The sequence below is a fragment of the Kwoniella europaea genome, chromosome 1 (assembly GCF_036810445.1).
Source record: "Kwoniella europaea PYCC6329 chromosome 1, complete sequence".
NCBI classification, from domain to species: domain Eukaryota; kingdom Fungi; phylum Basidiomycota; class Tremellomycetes; order Tremellales; family Cryptococcaceae; genus Kwoniella; species Kwoniella europaea.
In genome coordinates, this window is record NC_089487.1 from 1,284,600 (window position 1) to 1,296,959 (window position 12,360).

Below are 12,360 nucleotides of genomic sequence, written 5' to 3' on the forward strand. Positions count from 1 at the left end.
CCCTCAAGCTGTGTTCCTACTGAACAGACTAAATTGTCAAATCCTACTAATTGCTAACCACTTTTGTACCACATGTTAGACAATGACGAAACTCCCTGTTCTCGCACCTGCTGCTCTCGCCCCACCAGCCATCCTAGTAGGAGGTCTCATCTCCTCTTCATCTTCTCCTTCATCGCCATCAGCCGAAGACGAAGTGGTTGTCATTGAACTTTTCGATCTCGAATAATACCCTTTAAACCTTTCTCCAGCAGGTCTCCGAGGGATAACCAAAGTAGACGACAGATCATCACTTTTCATTCTATCGTCGATATCATCTTTCTCATCAACCACTTTCAAACCTTTCTCCAGATCAAATGATGGTATGGCTTTCCTCCTTGATGATGCATTCCTATATATATTCCCGACGCTCACAGTCCTAGTAAACTTATCTTCATCTCCCATCCCTGGTTGTCCCAAGGCGTTTGAACCGACAGTAGGTACTCTGGCAGCTGAAATAGCATTATACAATGTATTCCTCAAATTACTAGCCCAAGTTGCTGACCTTTGAGGTAGACTTAACGAATCGTGCGATAGGGATGGTGAAGGGAATCCCAAGGGTGGTGCATGAGCGGCAGATGAAGTGGAAGATGATCCGAATGGATTTGGATGAAGATTCCGGTCGAGTTGATGATTGTCGAATGAATCGATTGATGAAGGTCGGGGAGGTAAAGGTGTAGACCAAGGTACAGGTAGACCGTTTCCTACAATCAAGTCAAAGCCATCAATAAAAAGAGACGAACAATTCTATTGGACTAGGGAATATAAAGAAGGATTTACTTACCATTAACACCCAGGAATCTCGGACTACCTTGACCCAGACCCAATCCTACCAACCCATCTATCCCCTCTACTTCTGTCTCATCTTGCGCATGCTCATGCTCATGTTCATGTGCATTTTCATGCTCGTCCATCTCACCCGGTACTGCATTGCGCACTTCCAATGGACCCGTCTCACCTAACAAGTGATGTGGTAATGTGCTCGTCCCCATACCGTGGGCTGTAGGTGGTGGGATAGGTAAATTCGGTATATCCATATTCCCGTTATATCCGATTGGAGAGTTGGATTGTGATTCAGTATGTAAGAATGGTGATCTGCCATTTGCGTTGATGGTAGATTGATGAGCAAACAAACTTGATCTTCTTTCCAATTCACTCTTCTCTTGATTATCATCGACATCAGAGAGGTGTGGATAGGTAGAAGCATGAAGATAAGGATTATATCCTCCTCCACCTAATGTCCTAGGAGTATCGAAACCCCTAACCAAGTCTGATAATCCATCATCATCATCCTCATCGCTCCTTGATCTACCTAGACATGGTAATCGACGTGATTTGACCAGGTATCGCAGGAGGGAAGCGAGGGCGATAAATATCGCTAGACATAGGAGGATGATAAGGAATATTATACCTGCCGAAGGTGGGTGATGATCTGAAGTAGGAGATGATTTGTCAGTGGATGATTGAGAAGGTGAGGTGGATGAGGTGGAAATGGTTGATATAGCTGTGGATGTTGTACTGAGACTGATACCATTGCTAGTAGTGGCTAAAGTGGATGTGACGGTAACAGCTGTACTTGTGCTAATGATCGAACCTGTCATCGAAAATGAGCTCGATGCGAGTGTGGCAGTCGCAACGGACGTGATAGCTGAAGAAGCTATCCCAGTACTATCGACTACCGAAGACACCATCTCGATCACCATGGGGGTCGAGGTAGGAGTGATTGTGGGACTAGAGGTTTGGGTAGGAGCGACCAACACCACTTTATCACCTTTCAACACTACCTGACCATCATCTATGTCACCCTCATCAGCAGACGGAGTGTTATCGGTACTGTCGACATCGACATTAGAGGATTGGTCCATTGTAGGCTGAAGGTTACCGTGTACCTCGGTGGAGCCAAAATTCGGGGATAGTAATACCGCTTGTCGATTTGGATTAATCATCATTGGACCATTTGATTCAGGGGGAGGAGCGGGGGGAGCGATGGATTCCAAGTATTGTATGAACGATGGTGGTGGATTCATCACGATTCGTTTTCGTAATCCACCTGCAGTTGAAATTGAGGTTGAGATTGAGCTTGATGTGGGATGTGACACATGGGAAGGATGATAACCTGGATCTGGCATTGTAAATACTGATTACTTCGGAAAGTACAGGGGCCAGCCTTATACGATGGGAAAGAGGGAGACTCGCACCTGGCGAAAGATGATAAAGTCGATAACGATTGAGAGAGGGAGCGAAGTTCTGCGGGAGCATGGGATAGGCCGTCCAGCGGTCTAAGAGATTGATATGATCTAGTAATTCAAACAAGAAGATCTAACAGAAGACAAAAAGGAAAGAAGGAAACAGTGAAAGGATAAGCTGCGATGGTAGGAAGGGCGACGGGTACTTTGGTAAGATAGATAGTGATCAGTAAGAATACATGTCGGTATCGCAGAGCCATCTTTGTCTTTGACTAGTCTGAGTTAACCATGATCTCGGTAACATCTTTGTTGCGATATACAGGCTTAGAGCTGTATACTGCTGCAATTTACCTGCGTGCATCTTCAAATAAAAGTGTTAGAACCGTTCATGTCTCATTTCATCGGTCCGAACCTCAATCTCATCGTCGTTGCCACTTTATTCGCCACAGCACCGCTCGTGGCATACAGCTCAAATTTGATCTCTTAGGTCTGATCCATACATCGTGCAATGTAGTCCATGCGAGGACATACTGCTGCATAGCTGTCCACCAGCTGATGTCTGTTCTATACTGTCTGTATGTGTTTATACACCTATCATTTCACTCGAGTCCAGGATGAAGATGAAACATGTTCTTGTCTGTCCATCTCTCATTTCCTCATTTCAAAGGACGTAATGAAACGAGTCCGTATCTGCATGTATACATACGTGTGTGTGTGAAATTGAAATCACAATCCTATATGTCACAGGTGACTACTCACCCGAGACCTGAGGTTGAACCATCTTTCCCCTTCATCATCTAAGTATTGTATATCCATGTATATGTACTATGAACAAGCCCTTCATGAACAAATGAACAAAACGAATCAAGGATACCGGTATTTGCGGTATGTGGTATGTGACGTGGTATGAGATATGAGGTATAACATCTTTCTTTCTCCAATTTCCAAGAAGGTTCGTAAAAGCAGAAAACGAATAAACAGATAAGTTACGTCATGTATATATGTATGTACACGTACACCTCTCAAGAAAGTTAGGTAAAAGAAACATAGAATAGAATAGAAATATGAACATCTACTCTACACAGTGATCCAAATGAAATTGGAAAGAAAAAGAAAGGGTTCAAAGGGGATTTTGGTTGATTGTCCATATGTAACAAAACGAGAAATGTGTGGTATGCGTATATGATAAAGATGTATATCAAATAAAAGACTAGTTCCGTTCAACTTATTTCATCTTTCTCAAGGTTGATTAGTCAAGCGAAATCAACTAAATATATCATTTCGGGTATTCTTCTTCTTCTGATCTTCCTGAAAGATATTAAAGAACCTTTATCAGCTTCCAATCTGTCTATCTTCGATATACAGATGAGACAGTCTGACTTACAAGACTCCAAACTTAGAAAGCCGTCGCAGCGTTGTTTTGAGCCCAATCTCTGGCGAACGTACTGGCTCTCAAGAACTTCTTGTTGGCGTATTTCTTGTACACGTAAACGGTTTCGAAATCAGGTTCAACCAATCTCTCACATAACAGACTTGCTCCTGCTACTAATTGCGATTCGGTGAATCCAGAATAGAAGACGAAAGCCTCGTTCTATAAACAATACAAAGTCAGCTTCAGCTTCAGATGCGGATCCTAGTGCGCGTGAAGATTGAACTTACCCAATCACCACCCAACATCCTTCTAGCTAGGTACATACCAATAGCAGCGATCATTGAGGGCTTACATCTCAAGAACCTATGATCTAACAATGTAACTTCCATCAAGAACTTTGATAAGGTTCGAGTTTGAATATCGTAATCGTCGGCTTTGGAGATTTTCCTTACCCAAGAGTAAGGTGAACAGTAAGATGAAATGGTGAAATCTAAAGTTTGCAGGATGATTCTTTCGCCTTTTAAGATTTCATCTTTGGTATAACCGTTTTCGGTCATGTAGACGAACTCGTCTACTGAAGGAGCCAAGATTTCTTCGTATTTCGCAGCGATGAACATGGCTGTCACACCAACTAGTTGAAGTTTGACTAAAGAGACTACTCGGACAGAGAGGAATCGGTCGACAAGGTTGACGGCGATCCATAGAGTTTCGGGTAACATGTGGTATCGGAGATGTACTTGGAGTAACCAGTCGATAAGGGTAGTTCGCATAGTCCTACAATGATTAAACACAGCGTGTGAGTTGACGGTCATGTATATAAATGGTGAAAATGATAGTCGCATATACTCACCATTCGATTTCAGTTTGGAAATCCATGTATCTTGGATTGGGCATAACAGACTCTTCCAATACTTCCATGTGGTTGAAGATCTCATCGGCATACTCAGCTACCATGGTAGTATCGAAAAGGTCCACCTCATCTTTGAAGGTTGATCTAATCATATCGAGTTGTTCTTGAGCTCTGTACGCATCTTCTTCAGACATTCTCAACCAATCTTCCTCATCTTCTTCCTCCTCCTCATCCTCCATCTCTTCTTCGGATTCATCCTCGTAGGCCTCTTCGTCGACCGTCAACATCTGCATGGGCATTTGCATCTGCGCGGCAGCAGTAGACTTGGATGGATCAACGTCCATCTCAGATAAGGGGTCTTCGCTTTTCACGCTGAGGCTTGGTTCAGAGGTGTATAGGGATGATGAAGTGGGTTTGGATCGATGGGGGATGGAAGCGATGGGTCGAGTAGGTTGGGCATTGTTGGTTCGTGATGCGAGGGGTTGTCTGAGTTCCGTAGTTGGTTTACCAACCGCTTTGACTAAGATATCAAGCAACGTCAACACACTGGACATCGCGGATGCATATGAGCGACGAAAAGAGAATGGGCTCACGAGGTTTCTTCTCATCTTCGTATTGCTCCTCCTTCACTACGTTGGTGACCACACCACCCAAAGCAGTTCTCTTGGCGCCAGCTTTGACAGCCACGGGCTTCTTGACTGCTCCAGCTGTACCAGACGTAGAAGCGACTGATACTTTCTGGGCGGGACCCAAGTGAGATAAGGATGTTTTGGTTCGGAGACCAGCTTGAGTGGGAGCGGCATTTTCGTCGTTACGTGTTCGACTTGCTGTTCGTCGGGTATTGGCTGCCTGTGAATGTGAGAAGTGGGTTGATGAGTATAAGGCTATGTATCAGATCGATGGATGGATCGGGGAGATTCAGACTTACTCGAGATGCCATGGTGGATGTATGTAATTAAGGATCAAGGAAGTTACGAGGGAGATATGATGTTTACCAACAAGGTTGATTGACAAGTCAAGTAAAAAGTATCGTGTTGTTTATTGAGGTCGTTAACTATGGATGGATAAAGAAGGGAAAGAAGAAGAAATGTTCGTTATAAGTGAGCTGAATTGATAAGATGAAACCGATCTGCAGTAGAGGTGAAAGAGTGAAAGAATGAAGAGTAACGTTGAATGATCAACAAGTTTGTACGGTCGGGGATGTTTGTCGAGTTGAGTTGATTGCCGGTGTGTTGGCTCGTGTCGAGTTTAGTTCAATTGGGGTTTTAGCAGGATCGATGTCGATGTCGATGTCGATGTCGTCAATGAATGAGTATATTCGAGAGGGATAGAGGGATGGAATGAGGATACAAAGAGAGATGCAGAGATGTGGAGATGGAAGAAGATCAAGTGTTGACGGAAAGTGTTTATAGCTGAAATGTGGATGTACGGTGAGAGACGAGGGATGGTGGGCTGGATTAGGGTAAATGTGAATCATAACACCATCACACCAACAGAAAGTAAAAACAGTCGCAAACACACAACGTATATTACCACGTGGCACTGACTACTGTGCGGCGTTAAATGTGAAGAGGCATAGGAATATCATACTCGGTTACCCTGGCGGAGGTTACACATAAACAACTAAACATGGGTATCACATCCCATCAGACGGGTCAACCTCACAACATCTCACATACCTCACAAGTCAAACAAACAGCAATCGGATATCACCAGTCCGACTCTTATAGGGTATGGTACATCCATAATTGGAACAGAGGAAAGAACTGTCGCGTTCAATGATACCAGTCTAACCAAAGTTGTTACGAGATTAAATGTAATGTATAAACATCCGACATACAGGCGATCGAGCGAATAGTAATGAGCATTGCCAGTCTCATTACCAGACCATCAAACTTTGTACAGATGTTACCATTGCTTTGAACGCCTCTTGACTAGTTTGTTCCCTGTAGATCCACTTGAAATAGGATCTATTATCTTATCAGTTGGTTTCGAAGTTGTTTGAATGTTTGCATTCCACGTTATAATCAAGATTGAGTTTGTGTCGTTGTCAAATTGGGAATGTCGTTATACTCCTTGATCAATACCATGCACAGGCACTAGGATTTTATCTGGATGGGGATGAAAACTCGGTATGACGGTGAAAGCATTGACACTAGTCGTATTGAACCTTCTGTGCGGTGCATCAGCATACAAGCGCAAGCATGGTTTGCCAAGAGCGATCTACTCTGCATCAGTGCAGACCAAATCATATATACATTCTCCCTATTCTACTCCATTTGATTCATAGACATTTATGTTACAACTGAATTCTCCTTCTACCTACTGACTACCAACGAGGAGCATAGCCTATCTCGTCCTAAAAGTCCTACCAGTCGCGGTCCTTCTCTCAGCTGCGACCTCGGGTTTTGCTCGGTTGAGAATCTTGAGGAACTCTGCTACTCTGTATCTCATCCTGGAGTGCATGTATGCTTTGGAACATTTGATATGGTAGTGCAGGTAATCTCGGAACAGTTGGATTCGGTCGATGGTCTGTTGAGTTTGTGCTGGGTTGGCGAAATGTCTCGGTGAGAAGACTGTGGATCAAACGGCGAGTGTCAGCTCAACATGACGGGGCAAAGTATTGCAAGGATTTGGCAATGCTCAGAAGCGATGGAAGAGTAGCTATGATACCTCGAACTTACCAAACGTAACGTATCCCCAATCTTCACCGTTATGCAATCCAGGTAGATGTCTAATCTCAAGCGGTGGTTCTCGATTAGAGTATCTTACTTGAGGTGCATTCTGGAGTGCATTGAGTTTACGAGCGTCAACGAATTCCTACGGAGTCAAAGAGATTAGCTATCTTTCCGTGCTGCATGACAATTGCGCCTTATAATGATGTTCCGCACAATTCTGACTTTCTGTCGTATTGATCAAATTGATCAAACACCATACTCACCTGTAAGAAAACCCTTCCAAATACTTTATCAGTCTCCTCCTTGAACACCGTACTAAACACGACCGTTACTCTATCATTGGAAGCTTGGATATATATCGCCTCTTCTTCCCTGTACCTGACAATTTTCAATTCACCTTTTGTTTCTGATTGTTCGGCGATATCTTTCTGTTGAGCTCCACCTGCATCTTTATAATTCGCTTGGAGGGTTGACTCCTCGGCGAAAGCAGATAAGAAAGGGGATGACATGGCAGTTGATTTTAGATGGGCGAGTTTGGATATAAGGGCGAGACGATCTTCTACAATCATTCACAAAGAGGAATCAGCACATCATTACCACTTGTACACTCCTTCTGAGAATAGTAGAATTTAGAGCATCATGTTTCCAACATCTAATCTCATGAAGACAGTCTCACTCACCATTACCCTCTGGCAACTGTTCCAAATCAATAATCAAACTAACATCATACTCCGGTTCGGTCTGATCCTGAGGTAACAAATAACCCTGATATTCATTTTGCAGGTGTTCTCTCGCACCGTATTTCACTAGATCGGGCCAACATTGAATACCCATCGACAGAAGTAACTTCGTTTTGGATTCTGGGGTGGAGAGGTGGAATCGGACATTGTCGTAATCTACAAATTGGATATCGGCTCGAGAGGCTCTGTGAACGTCCGAACGAGGCTAATGTCAGCTATCATCAATCTCATTCGATAAGATATGGCTGTCCACTGATCGGCGAATGATTGAAGGTACTCTGGAGGGAGATGTGCAACTCACTTCTCGAACCTGTCCGTGAGTACATCATTGATGATGACGCTGTGGGACTGGAAGAAAGGGGAGTCATCAGCTGAAAGTTTGCCGTGGATCGTTTGAATCAGCTTACCTCTAACAAGATCATATTGCTATTTGTGTCTTCGTTGGCTCTGTTGGATGTATGCTGATGGTACTTGTATATCAAGGTTAATCTACAGAAAGCAGTGAAAGCGAGACGAAGAGTGGTAGTGGGTGGATGTGACGCATCGATACCTCATCTCAGGGTTACACCTACCCCCTCTCAAATATCAGCCACACACACTACTCACTCCAGGCGGGTATCAGGCTGGTAATCTTGCTTAGATCCGTCGGAAGTTGCTGACTAACTTTACACCTTTCCGTTGGCCGCCCGCTGGTGTTGACGATAGGAGCAATCTTCAAAGTCGATTAGAAAAAATAAAAATCATGAGCGACGAGAACGACTGCTACAAAAACCGACCATAACAGTCAACAAACGTATGAACACATCAGCCCAAGGATCACGATCCCGATTGAGAACCAGTCAACTATCTGCCCTTGCCTTTGCTCTTGTTTTCCTCATAATTTCAATCATTTTTTCCACTCAACTCAATCCCTTCAAGGGAATACGCCACCTTCGATCGGTCATATCTGTATCCTTACCTACGACCCAGACGACGACGACCGTAGTAGCATCATCGATAAGGAATATACATAATCCCTCTATAGAGCTCAAGACTAGTACGATGCCATCAAGGGAAGATAGAGAATGGAATCGGTAAGTTGGACTTATCAAAGAATATCTATCAACTTCAATGTTGATGATTGTGTGTATGAATAGGTTGGCAGTCCACATGGATCAGTTTCATTCGCATTTCAGATATGAATTCAACAGGGTATATACGGTAAGCACATCCATATAACCTTATAACAAAAACATCGTGGAGATCAACTGACGTGTTTGTTCGTGGTAGTTGGCAGATGGCGGATTTCATAAAGAAGGAATGACCTTACCTAGGTTTTTGAGGGAAGCTCAACAGTTGTATACCCATTTGGATATGCATCATCGTATAGTAAGTTCTGTTTTACTATGCTCGTGTTATCACCGTATCCTGGAAAAGGGGGGTATGCTGACTGTTGTATTCCATAGGAAGTGAGCTTCATTTGACGATATGTTCTTTCGCTTGAGATTTACACTGATCTAACATTATGGGCATAGGAAACATACATCTTCCCAGTATTAGCTAAGAAGATGCCTCAATTCAAAGAAGGAGCGAGGGAATCAGGAGAACATCTCAAAAAACATAAAGGTATACATGATGGTGAGTAATCCGATTCCAGAAAGATCGAAATGGCACAGTAAGCCAAATACCTAATACTGGATGTGTTGTGGATTGGTGCAGGTTTAGAAAAGTACGATGCATTTTTAAGGAATTCATTGGAGAATCAATCAGAGTATAATCCAACTAAGTTAAGGGAAATAATGGATGGGTTCAAGGAAGTTTTATTCACGTATGTCGAAGTTCTCTATCGTTTATCCCTTATTGTATGTGAATGAGAATTAATCCACAAAATCTCCATCTATTTTAGCCACTTGGACGAAGAAGTGAAAGACTTAGGTGCGGAAAGCATGAAGAAAGCAGGTTGGACTTTGGATGAAATTAGACGTATACCGATGTAGACTATCGTAGTATTTGGAGGGTTCGGTATTCTTGTTATAATGGTTTCACAGACAGTGAGAAATGTTATATTTGTATTTTACTATCACACCGTTCTCACTGATGACTTTCAAGAACGCATCTTCTCCGTAAAGCTCGACATAGATGATATTTGACCCTTGCTCCAAAAAAGACAAAGCCGGAGCCCAAGTCAAAGCTTTGGTAGAAGACGTCGTAGTCTGGGTTACGAGGTTTGGCTCTGCTCTGACCCTTTTCCCGACAACCTTATTTATCTGATTTGGAAGAGGATCCTGTCGTTCACTTGTCTCCTTCTTGCCATTCATTCATCTCCTTTCCGCTTGATCATTTCCACTGCATCACATTGGTTTCGCAAAAATCATCATTTGGACAAAAATAAAACCCACAACAAATCCGACTGTCGATTTTAGTCTTCTTTTTCCACAAGATCGATTTTTCCCTTCTCTACAGTAGAGTATCCTCTGTTTTTCCCACTATCCCTCTGTAACCATCCTTTGATCCATCAACAACACACAGACACAGGCTCTTAAACTCAATCATTTTAAAATTTCCTTGACCTTGTTCAGCTCTGCGCAAGTACCGCTTTTCGGTATCTGGTCAAGACAGGAAAGGTGCAGTACGGTGCGTTGGGCCATATGATTAGTTCGCTACATAGCATGATGAGAAATCCAGCTGACCGATCATATGGGAAAGCAGTGCAGCTCCTGCTTGCTGTACCGGCGGTCATCTCTCTCGCTTTCGATCAAAGGTCTTCTCCTCTCGGTATTCTCGTCACAAAGCCGGTATGATCGGTCGGATCTTCCAATCAATGATCCAGAGAGAAAAACATGTCTGACCGATCAAAGTCATGTTCAAAGGACCTACACAAACTCTCAAAAGGAAAAGGCCGAGACTTTGACTCTGACTTTGATGGTGATAATCACGATAACAACAACGGTGCCAGAATGGCCAATACGGTTACTCATGCAATGAGTGTATCGAGATTACTATCTTTGGACGTATATCGTCCACCTGATTCGTTCATTCGTACATCCCCTTGCGGACTGAGTGAAGAAGATTCAGAAGGGGAGGGCGGAGGCGAAAATAAGGTTCGAAACGAGGACTACTCGTACCGATCGAGTGAACTACCATCATCACCGTCAATACAAGCTACCAACAACAACAACGCACGATCACCTATCGGTCATGCGCAGCAGCATCAACATCAAAATCCTTTGGTAGACAGTTACAGATCACAATCATCATTTTCAGACTATGGAGTTCAAAGTGGCTTTGATAATGGTGACTACTCTTGTTACTACTCGGACCACAATTGTCCGAATTCGAATTTAGATGTTGAGAAAGACTCAAATGGAACTTGCTCGGCAACAAGTGGGAAATCAATTTCCCCTTCTCCTTCTCCTCCTCCTTCTCATCAATCAGATCCAAACATCAGTTCATCCTTTCGATCTCAAGCATACTCGCCTTTACTTACTTTTAGCCGAAAGCGAAGTAGAGGAAAAGGGAAGATGACAAACCCAAACTCACCGCTATCACTTCAATCCGGTGTGGACGTGCGTATGTCTCCTACTATCCAGGACAAGGATAGACAAGATACAGTAGACAAACAATCCCTTTCCGCGAGAGAAGAACAACAGACAACATCATCGAATTCTTATCACCGTTTACCCTGTTTCTCAGATCTGGAAAAGCAAGAACAAGGCATTGTTGTACTTGATAATCAATTACATGATGATCGTGGGGAGATCCAAGCAATGTCCCCGCCACGAAATGGAATAGAAAGAGAAAGAAGAAAACGAAAACCAAAGGAACCCTCGAATCTTTATAATCACCCAACATCAATATCACCTACTACTCCTAAAAGCAACTCAGATTTCCTACTTCTATCCAAATATCATTCTTTAAGCCGAAACTCACGATTACCTAGTTACAAGATGGATCATCAACCTCATGAAAACACCGAATCTCATTCGAATATACCGATACCGATAGACTATCCAGAACAATCAGGATCAGGTTCGGGTTCAATTTGTGTGCCGCCACCACCACCACCTAGACAACCATCAGGTGCAGGATCAGAGTATTATCCACCTTTATATACTAGAGTACCAGTAGATTTTCAACTTGGAAGAGATCATCATCAACCTGATGAAGCTGGACCATCTACTTATCCTCATCAACTAGCTTCAAGCTATTTATCACATCCTCAGCGACTTCCTGTGGTCTATTCTGCCAATCCATCCCAACATCCTACAAACCCGTATCAACATTTGTATCATCGGACACCACCCGATAATAAGCGTAGGAGAGGAAGGTTGGCTACGGCTTGCATCAATTGCAATCGCCGTAAACAGAGGATGAGCCTATTCACTTGATACTTGAGCTAACGATATATTAACTTGTATATGAAATGGGAGCTGACGTGTTTATTGGTTGACGGGACAGTGCGACGGTGAAAATCCGTGTGGCCTGTGCGTGAAGAGGAATGTTCCATGCTCTTATCCTA

General features: G+C 43.3%; 6 protein-coding genes across 6 annotated transcripts; 3 read left to right on the top strand and 3 right to left on the bottom strand.

The window, feature by feature from the left end:
* Window positions 1-75: 75 nt before the first annotated feature.
* On the bottom strand, window positions 76-2,165 carry V865_000477 (uncharacterized protein; the record flags this gene model as incomplete). Its single annotated transcript, XM_066224308.1, has 2 exons — window positions 76-740; window positions 821-2,165. The coding sequence occupies 2 exons, from the start codon at window positions 2,163-2,165 to the stop codon at window positions 76-78; spliced, it is 2,010 nt and encodes a 669-aa protein (XP_066080405.1).
* Window positions 2,166-3,618: 1,453 nt separating this feature from the next.
* On the bottom strand, window positions 3,619-5,384 carry V865_000478 (uncharacterized protein; the record flags this gene model as incomplete). The annotated part of the gene is made up of 5 exons (XM_066224309.1): window positions 3,619-3,813; window positions 3,882-4,368; window positions 4,445-4,964; window positions 5,038-5,293; window positions 5,373-5,384. The coding sequence occupies 5 exons, from the start codon at window positions 5,382-5,384 to the stop codon at window positions 3,619-3,621; spliced, it is 1,470 nt and encodes a 489-aa protein (XP_066080406.1).
* A 1,409-nt stretch (window positions 5,385-6,793) lies between these two features.
* V865_000479 (uncharacterized protein) lies at window positions 6,794-8,284 on the bottom strand (the record flags this gene model as incomplete). The annotated part of the gene is made up of 6 exons (XM_066224310.1): window positions 6,794-7,020; window positions 7,129-7,264; window positions 7,386-7,681; window positions 7,803-8,047; window positions 8,164-8,210; window positions 8,270-8,284. 6 exons carry the CDS (start codon window positions 8,282-8,284, stop codon window positions 6,794-6,796), a joined length of 966 nt encoding a protein of 321 aa, XP_066080407.1.
* Window positions 8,285-8,903: 619 nt separating this feature from the next.
* Window positions 8,904-9,838, top strand: V865_000480 (uncharacterized protein; the record flags this gene model as incomplete). The annotated part of the gene is made up of 6 exons (XM_066224311.1): window positions 8,904-8,935; window positions 8,999-9,062; window positions 9,132-9,230; window positions 9,377-9,479; window positions 9,561-9,669; window positions 9,748-9,838. The coding sequence occupies 6 exons, from the start codon at window positions 8,904-8,906 to the stop codon at window positions 9,836-9,838; spliced, it is 498 nt and encodes a 165-aa protein (XP_066080408.1).
* A 960-nt stretch (window positions 9,839-10,798) lies between these two features.
* On the top strand, window positions 10,799-11,366 carry V865_000481 (uncharacterized protein; the record flags this gene model as incomplete). Its single annotated transcript, XM_066224312.1, has 2 exons — window positions 10,799-11,135; window positions 11,335-11,366. 2 exons carry the CDS (start codon window positions 10,799-10,801, stop codon window positions 11,364-11,366), a joined length of 369 nt encoding a protein of 122 aa, XP_066080409.1.
* Window positions 11,367-11,788: 422 nt separating this feature from the next.
* Window positions 11,789-12,229, top strand: V865_000482 (uncharacterized protein; the record flags this gene model as incomplete). Its single annotated transcript, XM_066224313.1, has 1 exon — window positions 11,789-12,229. The coding sequence occupies one exon, from the start codon at window positions 11,789-11,791 to the stop codon at window positions 12,227-12,229; it is 441 nt and encodes a 146-aa protein (XP_066080410.1).
* Between the last annotated feature and the right edge of the window lie 131 nt (window positions 12,230-12,360).